Source organism: Taudactylus pleione, unplaced genomic scaffold (genome assembly GCF_031769625.1).
Source record: "Taudactylus pleione unplaced genomic scaffold, aTauple2 ptg000332l, whole genome shotgun sequence".
Lineage (NCBI taxonomy): Eukaryota > Metazoa > Chordata > Amphibia > Anura > Myobatrachidae > Taudactylus > Taudactylus pleione.
The window spans coordinates 770134-790634 of NW_028284733.1; the positions used below are offsets into that span (position 1 = coordinate 770134).

Sequence of the window (20501 nt, forward strand, 5' to 3'; positions counted from 1 at the left end):
TTTTGAGATTTGAACAGAACTCTCCTGGTCCCTGTCCTGGCCGCGTCCGCTGATCGTATGACATCATGTGGAGGGGACAGGGCCGCCAGTGACGGGATTTACAGCACTGACCGGAGCACATAGCAGGCTGTTACAGCTGCAGCGAGTACATCTGAAGGGTCCACTGCACGTTCCGGGCACCACTGCAGCAGCAATTCTGGCTAACCAGATGCAGGGATCGTGTGTGAATCCAGAAACTCTGTGCCCTGATGGGACAGGGGATATTGATTTTTGGAATCAGAGCTGGCTTATGTGAATAAGGAGCGATATTGTGTGGTGTAATGTGTAAGGGGCAATACTGTGTGGTGTAATGTAAGGAGCAATACTGTGTGGTGTGATGTGAATAAGGAGCAATACTGTGTGGTGTGATGTGAATAAGGAGCACTACTGTGTGGTGTGATGTGAATAAGAAGCACTACTGTGTGGTGTGATGTGAATAAGGGGCAATACTGTGTGGTGTGATGTGAATAAGGAGTAATACTGTGTGGTATAATGTGTAAGGAGCAATACTGTGTGGTGTGATGTGAATAAGGAGCAATACTGTGTGGTGTGATGTGAATAAGGAGCACTACTGTGTGGTGTGATGTGAATAAGGAGCACTACTGTGTGGTGTGATGTGAATAAGGGGCAATACTGTGTGGTGTGATGTGAATAAGGAGTAATACTGTGTGGTATAATGTGTAAGGAGCAATAATGTGTGGTGTGGTGTGAATAAGGAGCAATACTGTGTGGTGTGATGTGAATAAGGGGCAATACTGTGTGGTGTGATGTGAATAAGGGGCAATACTGTGTGGTGTGATGTGAATAAGGGGCAATACTGTGTGGTGTAATGTGAATAAGGAGCACTACTGTGTGGTGTAATGTGAATAAGGAGCACTGCTGTGTGGTGAAATGTGAATAAGGAGCAATACTGTGTGGTGTGATGTGAATAAGGAGCAATACTGTGTGGTGTGATGTGAATAAGGAGCAATACTGTGGCGTGATGTGGCGTTATGTGAATAAGGAGCAATACTGTGTGGCGTAATGTGAATAAGGAGCAATACTGTGTGGCGTAATGTGAATAAGGAGCAATGCTGTGTGGCGTAATGTGAATAAGGAGCAATACTGTGTGGTGTGATGTGAATAAGGAGCAATACTGTGTGGTGTGATGTGAATAAGGAGCAATACTGTTTGGTGTGATGTGCATAAGGAGCAATACTGTGTGGTGTAATGTGAATAAGGAGCAATACTGTGTGGTGTAATGTGAATAAGGAGCAATACTGTGTGGTGTAATGTGAATAAAGAGCAATACTGTGTGGTGTAATGTGAATAAAGAGCAATACTGTGTGGTGTAATGTGAATAAAGAGCAATACTGTGTGGTGTAATGTGAATAAAGAGCAATACTGTGTGGTGCAATGTGAATTAAGAGCAATACTGTGTGGTGTAATGTGAATAAAGAGCAATACTGTGTGGTGTAATGTGAATAAAGAGCATTACTGTGTGGTGTAATGTGAATAAAGAGTAATACTGTGTGGTGTGATGTGAATTGGGTGTTGCTGGCTGCTGCTGTGATCTGTGATGCTGAGTGCTGTGCTGGGAGACCGGTGCTAGGTCAGAGGCGGTACTTTAGAGGCGGTGCTAGGGGGCAGCAGCAGAAATCTTACCTAGGGCATCAAATTGGTTAGGGCCGGCTCTGTGTTGAATAGAAACTGAAAAACCAGGGCTGTAACGGGTCAATTCTAGGAGGTGGGCATTTTTTGTCCCAATTTTTGTTTCCAATATTGGGAGCTATGCCACGTACATGTTACGGGCATGATTCAAAGGCGGGCACAGTTGCATTCGCTGGTGCGTATGTTTGCAGAGTGGTGATGTACTAGCATGCGCTGGAATGTGCAAAAGCATGATTTGGGGTGGTATGCGATGCATTCCGCCGGTCTTTGCATCCATGCCGGCCTTGGTAACGCTGGTATGCATGACGATCACTGCAGAGGACTGCTCTGTCGGTAAGAGCGACCCTTTGCGATGGAGGGACTTCCGGGTCTATGACTCAGAAGCCCTTCTGGCGTTCTTCTGCGCATGCGCAGCAGGACGAGCGCCATGGCGGGTACTTGGAGGCAGTGCCGTACCAGGACGGCAGTGCGCCCTGTGCACTACTGCCGCCCCTCTTGCTCCCCCCGCCCCCCTCCTCCCCCTGAGCCTTTACCTTTCCATACAGGAGGTGGAGGGACGGCGGGACCATCCGCTGGCTTTCTTGGTGCGCCACGCACCACTGCAGGAGGTTTGCTCCTGCAGACCTCCGGAGCCGGAAAGTGTGTGGCCGGTGACCCTGGAAGGATTCTGCCCTGTGCGGAGGCACCGGCCGCACCACCCTCCCTACGGCCCTGCTTGGGGGTAGATGGTTTGAGCACATCTCCAATGGTGGGAGGACTGCGCTTATGCAGGTGTACTGAACATGTGCAGCCCTCCGACTGCGAGTCCGCTCGCAGTGTCTCCTAGGAGGCGGAGCGGGGGAGTTCCCTGGCAGCGTTCCCGAAAATAGGGGTGTATCTCCCCCGTTTATCGGGAGGGACGAGGCCAGAGTTTGCGTGGGTGCACGCAGACTTCCTGGCCTCGCAAGCTGCCAGGACCTGGCCAGGCTGCAGGAAGTTTTAGGTCCCGCAGCCTGGCCGAAGGTACATTGGCAACAATTGTTTAGATGGTGACTCCAGGCTGCGACCGCGGTAGCAGCGCTGAGATCACGCAAATGCAGCATGGGGGTGTGTGACACCTCCTTCTGCATTTTAAATGGACGGAATTGCGCAGCCGCTTGTGCAATTCTGTCCATCCCTGAATCAGGCCCTGGATCCCTCTATCATCACTTTCCCGATAAAAGCCCATAGGCTTCTACAGGGTAACGCCATCAGGAAGATGGAGTTACCCACCGCAACGGTGCATATGAGAAATGCGGGCCAAAATGCATTTTTGGGGTTTGACCGCAGTCTCACCTTGCTGATGTAGCAGGCCTGGTGCCTAACGCTAATTTGCCCCTTCCGCAACCTAATCCTACCCCTCCCCCTAGTACCTAACCCACCACCTGGTGACTAACGCTAACCGTCCCCTTCCGCAACCTAATCCTACCCCTCCCCCTAGCACCTAACCCACCTGGTGACTAACGCTAACCGTCCCCTCCGCAACCTAATCCTACCCCTCCCCCTAGCACCTAACCCACCACCTGGTGTCTAACGCTAACCGTCCCCTTCCGCAACCTAATCCTACCCCTCCCCCTAGCACCTAACCCACCACCTGGTGCCTAACGCTAACCGTCCCCTTCCGCAACCTAATCCTACCCCTCCCCCTAGCACCTAACCCACCACCTAGTGCCTAACGCTAACCGTCCCCTTCCGCAACCTAATCCTAACCCTCCACCCAACACACCACCTGGTGCCTAACCCTCCCCTTAGTATCTAACCATCCCCTTCCACAGCCTAACCCTAACCTTCCACCAAGTGCCTAACGCTCAGTAGTGCAGAGAGGGGGGATTGGGAGCAGCAACTAATAACTGGAGCCTGGTCTTGTTGGAGGGGGGCCCAGGTCCGACGCCACCCCCCTCCCTCTTAGCTATCAGCAGGCCAGCACAGCTTTGTGCTGTGCTGCAGTAGGAGCAGAGAGACAGCAGAAGTCTCTTCTCCTCTGTCTGTGGGGGAAGCGATCACACTGATAAGCCCCCCTCCCCCCCAGATTTGCTTAAAGCTGAGGGGCTCACAGCCTAACCCTCCGCCTACTGCATAACGATCCCCTTCCTCAGCTTAACCCTAGCGCCTAACATAATTCTAAAAATCATGAAAAACTATGTTTCAACCATTTCTGTGTCAACCATTTGCATGTCGACCTTTTGACCTGACATGTGAAAGGTCGACCTAAGTCCCTATCGACCTATTCACTGGTATCCGGATGGTAGATAGACAGCAGAAGATAGACCTATTCACTGTCTATCTATTGACTATCTACCATCCGGATACCAATACCCTCATATTTTTTTCTACATTCTGACAGCATAATAACAAATATATTGTTCCCCATACCAACAATACCTAAAGCAATTTTATGACATCAGACAACATTTTCGTATTGGTGTGTCGAGGTCTTCCTTAAAATTTGATGTCATGGTTTTCTGTTGTGTTTCAGCAAAACTTAATTTACTTTTAGAAACATGGGGTGGACCTGTGGACATAGGGCCTGATTCAGAGCCGCTTGTTCGCTCCGAGCGATGTTCGCACAACTGCGCATACGCCAACCAGTCATTGCGGTCAGAAATCGTGCGCTCGTACAACAACGAAGGGCTGCTAATTTGAGTGACAGAATGTACCGTTTGTGGGTGGTAACAGGGGAAGGTGCTTGAAAACGGGGGAGTGGAGATCCGAACCCAGGCGTGCCTAACGCTCAAAACGGCGTTTAATGGGAGTGCATAATTAGTAAAGGAGCGTCATCGACCACGTCACTTGGTTGTCTTTTAGCCTGAACTGCTCGCAGTGATAGCGGGAAGTAAATTCTGCCACAAGCGCTGCGAGCAGTTCAGATGCCTTTCGATGTTCCCGATTAATCTAATAAATACCGGAGATGACGTGTGATGCGAACGGCAAAGGGGCGTCTTTACAAAATAGCGAGCGCATGTTTCGGATGCTCGCTCAGACATAGAGGCGTCAACACACCGCAAAGAGCGAGCGCTCAATTTAAATATCCGCCCCCTTTTTGAGAACCAACGTCCGCAAATAGTGTCCGGCTCTGAATCAGGCCCATAGTTGCATCTAATTTAGAAAGCAGAACAGAGCTGTGTCGTACCCAAGGGATAGTTGACGGTTCTGTTTCATTTGCACTTTTGATAAAAACCAGCAGATCGGGGGTTTGCAGACGTACAGTAAAGATGTGATTAGTGCAAATTTGCAGTAACTGAAACGTGCAAAACTCTAGAACGGAAAATAAATACCCAGCAGCCTCTCACAGATGGTTTAATAACACTGGTGCAATTTGCACAAAGGTGGTATAGCACAAAAATACACAAAATGCACTTTATTAAATAACTGAGTTGGAGGGGCTTTGATGGGGGAGATTGCTAAGGTCACGCCACCATGGTTCAGACTGGTACAGTGATCATGTCCGGACTTCAAGGCAGAGACGGGGTATTTGCACAGCAGAAGACTTCACTATATGCATGTTATTCTTAGTGTAAGGAGTGTGTTACCCTAAACCCATTTATACAGAGGATGTTTTGGTTATGTCATATGGTTGCTACATTATCCATATTACTCCGTGGCCAGCCTGATTGGCTGTAACCATCCCACTGCAGTCCACACGACGGAGGGAGGGATATGAAGACTTCAATTTTCGGAGATATTTTCTTCCATTGTACAGCCGTGGCCAAAAGTGTTGAGAATGATACAAGTATTGGTTTTCACAAAGATTGCTGCTTCAGTGTCTGTAGACGTTTTTGACAGATGTTACTATGTTATACTGAGGTAACAATACAGCATTACATAAGTGTCAGATGTTACTATGGTATACTGAGGTAACATTACAGCATTACATAAGTGTCAGATGTTACTATGGTATACTGAGGTAACATTACAGCATTACATAAGTGTCAGATGTTACTATGGTAAACTGAGGTAACATTACAGCATTACATAAGTGTCAGATGTTACTATGGTATACTGAGGTAACATCACAGCATTACATAAGTGTCAGATGTTACTATGGTATACTGAGGTATCATTACAGCATTACATGAGTGTCAGATGTTACTATGGTATACTGAGGTAACATTACAGCATTACATAAGTGTCAGATGTTACTATGGTATACTGAGGTAACATTACAGCATTACATAAGTGTCAGATGTTACTATGGTATACTGAGGTAACATTACAGCATTACATAAGTGTCAGATGTTACTATGATATACTGAAGTAATATTACAGCATTACATAAGTGTCAGATGTTACTATGGTATACTGAGGTAACATTACAGCATTACATAAGTGTCAGATGTTACTATGGTATACTGAGGTAACATTACAGCATTACATAAGTGTCAGATGTTACTATGGTATACTGAGGTAACATTACAGCATTACATAAGTGTCCGATGTTACTATGATATACTGAGGTAACATTACAGCATTACATAAGTGTCAGATGTTACTATGGTATACTGAGGTAACATTACAGCATTACATAAGTGTCAGATGTTACTATAGTATACTGAGGTAACATTACAGCATTACATAAGTGTCAGATGTTACTATGATATACTGAAGTAATATTACAGCATTTCATAAGTGTCAAAGGCTTTTATTGACAATTACATTAAGTTTATGCAAAGAGTCAATATTTGCAGTGTTGACCATTCTTTTTCAAAACCTCTGCAATTCGCCCTGGCATGCTGTCACTCAACTTCTGGGCCACATACTGACTGATGGCCGCCCATTCTTGCCTAATCACTGCTTGGAGTTTGTCAGAATTTGTGGGTTTTTGTTTGTCCACCCACCTCTTGAGGATTGACTACAAGTTCTCAATGAAATTAAGGTCTGGGGAGTTTCCTGGCCATGGACCCAATGTTTTGTTCCCCGAGCCACTTAGTTATCACTTGTGCCTTATGGCGAGGTGCTCCATCATGCTGGAAAAGGCATTGCTTGTCACCAAACTGTTCTTGGATGGTTGGGAGAAGTTGCTCTTGGAGGATGTTTTGGTGCCATTCTTTATTCATGGCTGTGTTCTTAGGCAAAATAAAAGCCTTTGACACTTATAAAATGCTTGTAATGTTACTTCAGTATACCATAGTAACATCTGACACTTATGTAATGCTGTAATGTTACCTCAGTATACCATAGTAACATCTGACAAAAAGGTCTAAAAACACAGAAGCAGCAGACTTTGTGAAAACCAATACTTATGTCATTCTCAAAACTTTTGGCCATGGCTGTATTGTTCCCTATGTTTATCTTCCTGCCGCACTTCTAACGCGGCCCGGTCACTCTCCGACACTCGTGCATCCGATAGGCGCACATGTAAAATATACCTGTAAGGAAAAGACGAGACGTGATGAGCGATTTTGGAAGATGGTTTAAAGCAGCACTGACAGAACATTCACAGAGAGACATCGGCTATGGGCCAGCGCAATCAGCAGCGATAGATCATTTGGGGAGCCACTGATTTTGGGCTCTGAGGTTGTCTATTTGCTTTCTCTCCCTGAATATCAGGGAGAATTATGGGGAGACCTCCTGAATTCACAATGGATCAGGCAATTCTCCCAGTGATCGCTAACCTGCCGAAAGTTGGGCAGGAACATGTCGCCATTTATGAAGACATGAAGGGCCTGATTCAGAAATGAACGCTAACACGATCGCTGCTGCGATTTCGCATGGAACGCAGCTGCGAAAATATGCTAATCGTTCCAAAGCTTAGGGACGCCCACTGCTGCCTCCTCATATCCGTCCGATGTCATGCACCAGCATAAACATCGATAACATTGACGCCGATTGAACATCGATGCAGCTCTTGCGGCAGGTCTCAGCAGCCTCAAATACAGCGTCTCTCCTGACACGCAGAGCGCTCTTGTACTGCACAGGAGATCACAATGGCTAATTTATGCACGCCCATGGGACGGCGTTTACACGGACAGACACGTCTGCGTTTTGCCTAGTCACCGCCCGTTACCTCCCCCAAACGCTAACTGCCTGTCACTCACTATGCAAAAGAATCCTCTACGCAACCCTAATCGGAAACAATCGCTACGCATGCGCGATGACAAACTATCGCTCGATCTGCGTAAATATCAGCACTGCGTACATCTCTGAATTAGGCCCGAAATGCGCTAACGTCTACTGAGGTGAGTGGGGGCAGATGACTCGGTTGCCCTGCCCACGAGGTGGCGTGGATTGTGCCCTCAAGCCCCAGCCTCTTTTCTCACCGTCCGGAAGTGAGGCTGGGGAAGTAGACTTGTATACTAGACCATTGTGTAATTACAGCAAGGATCCCGCCAGTGCCACTGAATATACATCTCATGCTGCCCAGGTGTACGGTGACATTTAAGTTTGTAAATTAGAATTTCTCTTTATTTCAGAAAATCCAGCAAAGTGGAAATTTTCGAAAGTTTTGTTACATTATTCTGAGCAAATCATAGGAAAAATAATAATAATAATATTGTTACTGTACCTGCAAAGAACGTCATAAGCAAAGCCACCCAGCCCAGGATATAGGACCAGGAAAAACGCCAGTCACCAAAACGCTTGCCCATAAAATTAACCGTTACTCCAGTATAGATTGCCATGGCCAACAGCACAAACAAAGCTGCGAATGAGAAGATGAGAGAGATGATTAGAGACAGCGGATTACACAAGATGAGAGTATAATAGATGAGTATAATGGGACATTTATCTCATGTAACTTACTCCCCGCAGGACGTTGTAGTGAGGCCGCGCGTATATAGAGGAAGAGATAAAAACCAGATCTGGCCGCTAACACTTTCCGAACTAAAGCCGCGTATCCACTTGCCGATTACACAGAGCGATTGTACGATTACGACATCGTAATCGTTCAGTAATCGTGCATAAATCGGGCAGTTTAATGTCGGAAACGACCAGCGATGCGCGATCCCACTGGTCGTTTCCGACATCAATCATCGCCAGTCAATCTGCTGATAACGACAGATTGGCCATCTTCTGGGATGAGGGAGGGTGCCTGCACTGAGCGACATATGGTTCAGTGTGGGCACCTACAGGACGAGGAACGACTGAACGATTACGATGTCTTTGAGACAGAACCAGGCCCATGCATCAAGGCACTTTACTGTAGATGCTCGCAGCGACTTTTTACACGCAGTGGTTGACGTCATCCGGAGAGAAGATTGGCAATGTGAAGGCCAATGGGTCAACACCAGATGGTCGACATGGAATAGGTGCAAAAGATCAACTGACAAAAGGTTGACAGTGCAGTAGGTCAACAGGTTCAAATGGTCGACGCAAAAATGGTCGACAGGTTTTTTATGGCTTTTCAACATTTTAAAGTTGGGGATAGGGTGAGGGTTAGGTTTAGGCACTTGGTGGATGGTTAGGATTAGGCTGCCAGAGGTGACGGTTAGGGTTAGTCACCAGGAGGAGGGTTAGGGTTAGTCGCTAGGGGGTGGGTTAGGGTTCAATTACATTTAAAAAATGTGTTGGACATTTTTGTGTGTCGACCATTTGAACCTGTCTACCTTCTGCACCTGTCGACCCACTGATTGTCGACCTTCACATTGTCGATCTTTTGTACCACATCCGTGACTGCCAGTCAGAGAGCGTTTGTAGGAGGTAATAGAGAGTGGCGGCGAATGTTTTCGGTGCGTGGCATAGCCTGCGGTCCCATACGCAGTAAACATGGCTCCGGCGTCTCAGTTCCGGCGCTCATTCTGAGCAGCCCACAGGGTTACTCTGAGCTGTGATAATGGAACGATCTGCGACCGGCGCTGCGTCTGTATACGCAGATGTTTGGATTTGGAAAGCTGCAGGTGGGCGTCTTCATATATTCCTCGGCATCTACGTCATTCGCACATCATCTGCATACACAGACGCGGCAGCAGCGACATTAGAATTAGACCCTATGTCCCCGTAAGAGCAGTATGCAAATGAACGCAAAGAGAGTGACCATTTTCTTTTACGAAAGAAAAAAAAAATAGTGTGAATAGTCCACCCAACCTCTTTGAATTCAGCAGCGTATAGTGCAATAAATCAATGTCTCCCCCAGTGTACATGATCCGCACATTCCGCAGCGACTGTGGCAGAACGTTTGATCCCGCCCCTTCCACAATGACAACATGAATTTTACCATATCCCCCCCTTATTGTATACGGAGGTTTCCCGCTGAACTCATAGGAATAAGGCCCGTATTCAATTTGAGCCGAAAAGTCCAGACTTTTTGCCTGCTGGACTTTTCGCCTCCTTCGCCTGTTTTCCAGGAGGAAAAGTATCGCGCGCGTGCCCACTTATCCCCGTATTCAATTTCCATGGACGCGAAAATGGGACCCGCCGAAACTGGAAGCGGCGAAAAAATTGGCAATTTTCGGGAAATCGTCCTTGAACCCCCTAAAGATGTCTAGACATGGGGGCTCACTATGGGTACCCCCGTTTTTGCCTGCTGAAGGGAAGTCGGGTTTTTTAAATAGCCGCGGCAGGTGCATAAATGCGGCTTTGAAGAAGGTGATGCAGAAGAGCATTTAGCAATTTTTGGGGGGAAAAATAACTATGCCCATCAAATTTGGGGTACTTGAAAATGGGTGCAGGCATAATTTTTTATTTTTTTTAACCCTAAAATGTAAAATATTTTTTTGGGGTGTCCCGATTTTTTTTTTAAACTTTTTTTTAACACATGTTAATTTTAGGTGACATTCCCAGGGGTGCAGGCTATTCTTTTTAAGCCTGCACCCCTAAACCCCAATTCTGCATTTTTTTTCGCCACCTATTCTGTGGTGAAAAGTTATCCCCGTTTTTTTTACAAAGATTTTTTGCACCGGCAAAAAGTCTTTGTAATTGACTATGGGGATAATTAAAATAAGCGAAAATTACGATAAATTATCGACGATAACGGGTTTTCGCCTGTAATTGAATAATGGCCCTAAATGTATTAAAAACCACTAAAAAGAAACCACCACTTAGCTTTATTTAGAAGCTTTACTAAACCTACCCCATAGAGATTATTTACATTGCTAAAAGTATTATAATTTGTTTGTATCTATTGATGTTCTTGTCATTGGTGGCGACAGTTTTCTAATTAGTTTCTATAAGGAGTGGTTTATTATATAACCTCATTTATTTTTAATATTGTATGACAAATATGCCATAGGAGCATATGCAATAAGGAACAGTCCTTCCTTATTGATGGGGTGCATCACAATATAACATATTAACTACTTGTCTGGTGACCACGCCAGGCCGATGCGTTCCCTGACATGGTCACAAACATTGCCACCAATCAGAAACGGCCACTGGCCGGCTGATGGAAGATAATCTCCCAGCAACCACCAATGGCAGAGGAAACTCCTGGCCCCTCCCCCAGTGTCTGACGTGCAGCCAATCACTGCTGATCGGGCAGCCTGGCAGCACCTCCCACCTGTCGGCTAAGGAGTAATGCTGGTATCAGCCCATCCCCTGGTATAAGGCCGTGCAAGGCCTGGGACGCTCACTTTGAGCATCTATAGACATTGTAATGCCGCTTAGGAGCCGCCATCTACGCACCATGGAAACTTGCACCATCCCCGTTCTATCTGCAGAATCCTCTGTCAGAGCCTCCGATGTGAGCGATTAAGAGTCTTCACACCCAGTTTAGCGACACACCCTCATATCACGCCCATAAGACGGTACATCGCCGCACGTCTGAACGGCCACTTCCCAATCACCGCCCAATACGTGTCCAGCACGTTTCTGTTACTATGCGTCTCAATTACAACCGCGCCTCTGTGCGTACATATGGTGTAACGCTCGTACTGTACGAGTTTCTAGGTATTTTCGCGCACGCATAATAGCAAGAAAAATAAATAATCGCTGAGCTCTGTGAATATCGCCATCGCCTGCCACTCTGAATAAGGGACTATATATATTTTCTCCATCTAATAAACTTATCCCAATACTTTATATCAGGGGTGAGGAACCTTTTTTCTGCCATGGGCCATTTTGATATATATAACATTATTCGCGGGCCTGGCGCAGGCCACGCCCCCTCAGTGTGACGTCACACAGGGGCGTGGCCACAATCGCCGGTGATTACAGCAGTGCCCGGAGCATCTTGAGGATGCTCCGGGGAGCTGTAAGGGCAGCGGTGTGACCGTCTGAAGCATCCTAAGGGCACTGCTGCATAGATTCTGGCTGCAGGCTGCCATTCCATTCCAGATGAGGCTAACAGAAAAAAGCTCAGCGGGCCAGACCAAATGATTCCGCGAGCTTTATACAGCCCCTGTGCCTGAGGTTCCCCATCCCTGCTGTATACCAAACAACTGTGTTTTAAAATAAGCACATCTTTTAAGACAGTTTCAAAATTTTTAGCGTCCAGACCTAATTTGTGTGTGTTCCATTTACAGTATCTCCCCCTCAGGGGTGGTCGCCCTAACGTTTCTATGTGACTGGGGTTTTGGATCAAGTCCCTGTGTCCTCATCATCTGAATGTAAATGATATCTGTTACTGACATTTATTAAAGATGCTTCTACTTTCCTATGAGATAAAAGTATCCACCCTCCTGCAACTTTTACTAAATGCAATGTTTTATCTTTCAACGTCTGTCTGTGCTTTCCAGGGGCAACTGAACCGAACTACTCTGTCTAATGACGTAATCACATAGCAGAATAGAAACAGAGGAAGCCAGAGAGATTAAGGCCTGATTTGTGGGGGTTCAGTTACTGTTATTAATATTCATTCTTGCTGCTGACCCAGCAGAAATCTACCACACTATATAAAGTGTAAGTCACTGCTAGGCAATTACTCAGATCTGTACGGACTATGACACGCTGTCTCTGTGTTCAATATTTCAGTGTGATGTAAGACAGAGAAGCTCCACCTTCTCCACAGAATGAAACATGGGCAGTCCAAGAGGCGTTAATCCCGCTTGTGACGTCATGTGACTGCATGCACTGCAACTATCTGTACAGCTAATTTACCCGTCAAGCAGGGCTGTGATACCTATCACGGAGGCTGGGGGGTGTTATAATTCCCCACACCCTCCCTGGGGGATAGTGCAGCTTCAGGCCAAAAAGTGACTTAATTTTCACACATACTCTAAGGGAGTTCGGTATATTAGTTAGACAGACATAATGTCTGCATAACTCATGCTGACATGGGAATGTCAACGTGGTTGTCATGTTGACATTGAACATTTCAACATGTTCATGATGTCGACCCTAACCATGTTACAATGTTGAAATGCAGGTAATGGTAACCCTAATGCTAACGGTAACCCTAATACTAACACTAACGGTAACCCTAATGGTAACCTTAATGCTAACTCTAACGGTAACCTTAATGCTAACACTAACAGTAACCCTAATGTTAACCCTAACCCTAACGGTAACCCTAATGCTAACTCTAACGGTAACACTAATGCTAACCCTAATGCTAACTAATGGTAACCCTAATGCTAACTCTAATGCTAACTCTAATGGCAATCCTTACCCCCACATTAACCTTAACGCTGAACACCCTCTAGGGTGGCTAAATGCTTCAGTCTATACTATGAATGGGACAAATTGTTTTGCACCTTCCAGCTGGCCTTGTACACGAAGGTACAGCACTTGTACACCCTAATCATTCCAACACAATCATGGCAATAACACGTAGAAATGTGGCGCATGGCGTACACAAGGTCCTGGCATCTACGCACGCTCACGTTAATGTAAGACATAAATAAAACTGCAATGATCAGTGTTTTAGCAAAAAAAAAATCGTAAATGTTTAAATAAGCCATCGGGGTGATCAGACAGTGACAGCAGGGTCTGCACGTGACGTTATAGCCCTAATGCGCGCTCCTATTATGGGCGCCTCGGCTGTGCGCAGCACCAGCGCAGGGTATGCGTATGTGTATATGTTTAGCACTTACTGGAGATGAAGAACATGATTCCTGCAGCGAAGGATCTGTTAAATCTCTGGAAAGTGGAGAAGTGAGCGAAGGACAGGATCCCAGCGATGATCCCAGCGAAGCAGGACAGGGTGGAGAGGATCATAAAGGCCCGCGTGGCGTTCCAATAAGCTGCAAGAGCACGGAAGCGTAAGCGGGATGGGCACAGGCGTAAGGCGTGTAGACGCCCAACTCTAAGCACAGAAATGATACCACGCAGCAGAAAGCAACAAATACATTCCCAATAACATACAAGAGACATTAACATGTCGTAAACATAACATATTTAAAATATATACTGCCTAAATGTATCGACATTCAGAATGTCTACATGGTCTGAGTATCGACATTCTAATGCTGACATGGGCATAATGTCAATAAGGTCATTAAGCCAACATTGTGAATGTCGACAGTACATGTCACTGATAGGGTTATGTTTATGGGTTAGGCTGCGGTTAATGTTTAAAAATGCAATGTCGACTGTCGACATACATTATGACCATGTCGACATAATGCACGTGTTGAAATTCAGAATGTCAGCATAAAGACTACAGGGTCTATTTACTAAGCTGTGTTAGGAGATAAAGTGAACGGTGATAAGGTACCAGCCAATCAGCTCCTAACTGCCATTTTTCAAACACAGCCTGTGACATGGCAGTTAGGAGCTGATTGGCTGGTCATTTATCACCGTTCACTTTATCTCCTAACACAACTTAGTAAATAGACTCCCAGGTCGTTGACGTTTTGGACCACACCCTTAAATTAGATGTTTATACTTTTATTTATAAATGAGTTATTATATATAAATCAGCTTCAGATGATCTTTTTGTTATTAATATGGGTCATTATGTCTCAGTTTATGATATCTTTCCATTGAGGTACACAGTGACGCTTTTATTTATTTTATGTGGTTAAACGCCTATCAAATATATTCTTATAGCCCTGGCTTAGTGATGTCATTGTGATGTAAGAGAATGACACTGTATACCAAATACACACGGTAATAACGCCAAAATAACTTCATTCACAGTATAATATCACACATATAGGACAAAATCACTCTGCTAATTACTGATTGGCTGGGGGAAATTTGAAGTGAGGGGGGGAGGGGGTCAGTCAGGGATTCCATAACAGGTGTCATTACTTACCAAATATAAGATTGTATTCAGCGTATCATTGGAGGAGCACAGATATAATTCACAGACATTTATGCATATATTATCAACATTAGTTTCACAGAAAACAGAACTATGGGGTCAATCCAATTAAATGCGATGGGTGCAAGTTCCCGTTGCACCCATCGCATTTGGCAATGGACCGGCACCTCGCACCCCGCTCTACTGAATTTTGCTCGGAGCCCTATGGGGCTGCGAGCACTTTTAAGCGGATTCAGGTTGCCGTAGAGTGCGGCCATTGCCGTGATGACTGGCACCCGCGAGATCATGGCGGCTAATTGGATTGACCCCTATGATGTGAATGTAGCACTGCATTATACACTATAAATTACTTATGCTGGCCATACATGCTACAATTATCGGGGCGATCAGCCTGATATCGGCGGATCGCCCCCATAATTGTAGCGTGTGTGCGGGCATGCAGGATTGTCCAGCATGCCCGTCCGATGCGATATTTACCCGGTAAACTGTCGGCCGCATCGGGCAGTGTATGCCCAGCGCAGCCGACAGACATTTCCTGTGTTCTTTCCTACGGAAGGAACAGGGAAATGTCCCCTCCCCCGGGGGCGGAGCGCGGATGTCGGGCTATACACTGTGAGATTTCTCTCACAGTGTATGCCGGCGACATCTGCGGCTGGCAGGCAGCCAGATAAAATGTCTGTCGGTCTGACAGGCATTTTATCTGGCTATGTATGCCCAGCATTAGCGTACTTGCAGTGTTAGTACTGATAAACCTCAGTCACAAGTGCCCAATTACAATAATATTATTTTCCCAGAGATGATCACAGTATAAACATTACTAAAGTTATAAACAAATCACCGCTTTGTATATAATCATACATAATAGTCATTTTGTTTTTCTTATCATTGTCCTTTAAGAACAATTTTTGAAACATTTTATATTACGCCTTGTTTATTATTAGATTTCTGCTCCTCTTATGTTTACATTATGTATAACTCTACACCTTCGTATATTCCTTATTGGATGGATCTGTGGGGCGATACCTTGTACCTGAAAAGCAAAATATATAAAACACAAAGAGGAGCATTGCACCAAAACTACAGCGTGTTGGGGCCCCGGCAGCTGAGGGGGCCCCGTAGCAAAACTCACGGTGTTGAATCGGCTCCGTTAGTTCCAAGGAGAGGGGGAGAAGAGTAAAGTAATGGGGTGACGGGGTGGGGAACCATTAAAAAACAATTATGTATGCAGAGTTCAATTGATTTTGATTAAATGGACTGGGGGAACAGACTCATCAAGAGAAACTCGCCATACCTATGTACTAAAGCCTTGGAGAGTGATAAAGTGGACGGAGATAAAGTACCAACCAATCAGCTCCTGTCATTTTTCAAACACAGCCTGTAACATTACAGTTCGGAGATGATTGGTTGGTACTTTACCTCCATGGCGTATCGCGAGCCATGTTTTTCTTAAAACTTAGTGAATCTTATGGCCCACTCATTGAGCCGGGACCACATACCGATGCTCTCAGTCTGCATGTAGCATTTGCCGGTCACGCAGTATCTCCATAGGCCTTGGTGTGCGAAGGCCCCGGACAGCCGGTACTGCATCCAGTAGTCGGTCGCCGTAGAGACCACCAGCAGTATGTTTCCCACGCAGGCGCAGAAGAGGCCGCCGCCCATAAAACTGTACATCCTGACGGTAAGGCCGAGCGGGAGGTGATGTCTGGGGGAAGAAGCAAAACACAGGAAACGGAGCCATGCATAAAGGGGACAAATCATCATCATCATGGCACAGTACACATACTAATTACACGGATATGGTACATACTACCCTACAGCACAATGCACATGCAATGTTCTTTAATGACCTTACTGAGTCACCCAGAGCCATCAGCAGCCTCTACCTTCTTTCATCTGTAGTAGTTTACTTAGGGGTCTATTTACTAAGCAGTGTTAGGAGACAGAGTGAAAAGTGATAAGAAAGTGATAAGGTGCCAGCAAATCAGCTCCCAACTGTCATTTTTCAAACACAGCCTGTGAGATGACAGTTGGGAGCTGATTGGCCCCAGAAAACTAATATTCTGCCTTTGGTCTATAATGCTCACAACCTTCAGGGAAATTGGGGATACAATCTCATTTTCTAGGAATGGCTGGAGAAAAAGTTATGTTAATGACGCGATTAGAGAGCAGTCTTACGCCATGCGACGGAGCGACTCTCTGCATTCAGATAGGTCCCCCGGCAAATTAAAGCCGGCCCTTATATAGCATAATACGATATTATGTATATTGTATATTACCACGCCTGGGTGGCAGAGTCATTTCTGCTTAAGGCTGTAACTAGCTTTTACGGGAATATGAACATCCTGTGATGCAAGGACACAACATTTATATTTTGATAATAACAATGAGCATCTGTAGAACAGTCTCAATCCCGAGAGAATCAAGGTCATTAAGTGTCTCTCAGTCATTTCACTCACCACATGGTAACGCGAATATTAATGGTGCGTACACACTGGGCGATTAAAGTGGACGACTGAACGATAACGATATCGTTATCGTTCAGTCGTCCACTTTATCGTCCATTTTTAACACAAAAAAGATGAACGATGACGACGACGCGCGTTCCCGCGGGTCGTTCGTCATCCTCGTTCATCGGGCTGACATGCAGGCCAACCTGACGACCTCGTCAGGTTGCTGCATGTCAGGGAATGGGTGAGAGAGCCCGGCGCTGAACGATATCGCTAATGATATCGTTCAGCGGCTGTGCTCAATGTCATGAACGACATTGAGCACAGCCTGCCGGGGACACACTAGACGATATCGCTCAGGGAGCATATCGTCTAGTGTGTATGCACCTTAAGTCTAGTACATATCTCTATGTATCGGTCTATTGGTGCGTACACACTGGGCGATTAAAGTGGACGACTGAACGATAACGATATCGTTATCGTTCAGTCGTCCACTTTATCGTCCATTTTTAACACAAAAAAGATGAACGATGACGACGACGCGCGTTCCCGCGGGTCGTTCGTCATCCTCGTTCATCGGGCTGACATGCAGGCCAACCTGACGACCTCGTCAGGTTGCTGCATGTCAGGGAATGGGTGAGAGAGCCCGGCGCTGAACGATATCTCTAATGATATCGTTCAGCGGCTGTGCTCAATGTCATGAACGACATTGAGCACAGCCTGCCGGGGACACACTAGACGATATCGCTCAGGGAGCATATCGTCTAGTGTGTATGCACCTTAACTTGACAATGTCTGTTTAAAGTAAGCCTTGGTGCGTACACACTTGCATGTTTTTTTAAACTTCACTTTTGCGATTATTAACTATGCTTGCACCCATTTTCATGTACCCCAAATTTGCTGGGACTATTTTCTCCCAAAACAACAGTTAAATGCTATTTTTCACCACTTGTGCAGACGCTAATTAGCAGCTATTGACAGCACTTTAGTACCCCAAATAGCTTGAGTAGGGCAATTCGGGGGCAACTACATTGATCCCCAATGTTAGTGCATCTTTTGGGGGGTGTCAGGCTGATTTCCCCAAATCTGACAGGACTTTCCATCTGTTTGCGTTTCACCGGGTCCCGTTTTCACGTCCTTTGGAATTGAATGGGGCCACGTGCAAAAAGTTTTCACCTCCAAAACACGCGGTCAGCGAAAAGTACGGCAGGCGAAACCTTTCCGACTTTTCGCATCTAATTGAATATGCCCCTAAGTTTGATGCATTTACTTGCAGTCACGATTTGCGCAATTTCCTCATCCAAGGCCAGAGGAAGATTATTCAATTCTAACAAAACTTCTGCCAGCGATTAGGTTAATGCAGCTCTTGATGTCTTTTTAGTTACTTTGGGGTATATTTACTAAAGTGCAGGTTTTTACAAGTGATGTTGCTCATAGCAACCAATCGGATTCTACTTAACATTTATCTAGCGCCTTCTAGAAGTCCTTCTGCAACTTTGCTGCGTACGCGGCAAATCGCGCCAAGCATGAGCGGGTAAGCGCACCTCGTTCGCACCCGCGAATCCATAGGAATGCATGGTGCAATCGCAGTGCGCGCCATAGCGTACCGTAGCGTATGCTGCTGCAGGAAATCGAATGGCGCGATACGTGCGCATGTTTGTAGTAAGCTCGGCAAGAATGTAAGAGGACACATCTGTAGCTAGAATCTGATTGGTTGCTATGGGCAACATCTCCACTTCAAAAAAGCCGAACTTTAGTATAAAGTATACCCCTTATACTGCGTTAGTAGTTCTATGTCAATGAGTGATTTAGGGGAGTTCATTTAGATAAATAGGTACAGTAGTCACGGCAGCACTATACTCACTCTCGAAATCAGGACTTAAGGCGCACATCCACTACCCGTTTAAACAGAGCGATTGTACAACAACGACATCGTTCAATCGCTCATTAATCGGGCATGCAAATGTCGGAAGCGACCAGCGATGCGCGCTCCCGCTGGTCGTTTCTGACATCAATCATCGCCCGAACATGCCGGTCAATCTGCCGATAACGAGAGATTGACCATGTTCGGGGATAATGGAAGGTGCCTGCACTGAACGATATATCAGTCAGTGTAGGCACAGCACAGTACAATGAGCGACTGAACGTTAACGATATCGTTCAGTCTTTTCATTGTCACCTAGTGGATGTGCCCCTTTACACATGACAGAGTATGAAACATTGTCTTCAATAGACAGTGACTGACCATTGAGCCTTAATACAGAGCTCGTGTTTAACTCTTCAATTTCCAGCGTGCAGAGGGAACATCCCTGTTTAAAGTGAACTATTTTGAAAAGTAAATCACTTAAACAAAATTAGATTAAGTGTCTTGTTAAGTTTTTTTGTTGTTGCAGGCAAACACAATTACCCCCCACCCCCCCTTTGTAAATTGATGCTTTGAACATATCCACACAAACGTGTTAGAGGTGAATTAGATTTCTGCAACTTGGAAAGAAATACATTTGCAGCTTGGGTCAGGTCAGGTGTCATTTCCATGTGCGGTAAAACCCCCGTTTTCTGCAGCAAAATAGAATATCTGGAGTCAGGTGACCAGAAGCTTCTGACTGCGTCACGCCGCGAGAAGCAGCTGCTTAGTGCTTACCTGTGTGAGGTATCCTGAGACGGGGTAAGCAGAAAAGAGGTCTCGCTCCGACGCTGGGCAACACGGAAAAGAATCAGACTAGGCTGCTGTCCAAAAAATGCCCCATAATGCTCGTACTCACTCTGGATGGTTTCTGTTGACGCAGGTAAAATCCTTTTGACCCGGGATACCTCCCCCTCCCCGAGTTGATAGAAAGGGGTCAATAGCTCTCCCCCTTCCCTCTCCAAGTGGTGGGCTGGTTGGGCACCCTGATAAAGGTATGTGCTTAGCTGGCACTCTCGCCCGGGTGAATGGATGTGATGAGGGCGACAGTTTTTTCCAGAGAACCCGGCCTCTCAGAACAATGACGGGCGATGTTAACCCCTCTGTGGCCGGCAGACACTTTTGTGTGAGGGTCGGCACGTGACGAGCCAGGAGGTCCCTGGGATTGAACTTCATGTGTAACACAAGGGCTGGAGGGCAACATACGAGCTTGTACTATAAATCAGGCATGGCTTATCCTGCATAACTCTCACCGTACGGCTGGGGGACCACCTAGTTCTTGTCACACGGTGTAATATAAATTATAGCATTATCCAACATCAGGTGCAATATCACATACAGTATACCTATGCAATATAAATATATC

General features: G+C 46.0%; 1 protein-coding gene across 1 annotated transcript; it reads right to left on the bottom strand.

The window, feature by feature from the left end:
* Positions 1 to 6954: 6954 nt before the first annotated feature.
* Positions 6955 to 19954, bottom strand: LIM2 (lens intrinsic membrane protein 2). The gene is made up of 5 exons (XM_088443637.1): positions 19874 to 19954; positions 16282 to 16487; positions 13611 to 13760; positions 8210 to 8344; positions 6955 to 7073 (listed from the first exon to the last, which is right to left on the bottom strand). The coding sequence occupies exons 2-5, from the start codon at positions 16454 to 16456 to the stop codon at positions 7012 to 7014; spliced, it is 522 nt and encodes a 173-aa protein (XP_088299763.1). The 5' UTR covers positions 16457 to 16487; positions 19874 to 19954; the 3' UTR covers positions 6955 to 7011.
* Between the last annotated feature and the right edge of the window lie 547 nt (positions 19955 to 20501).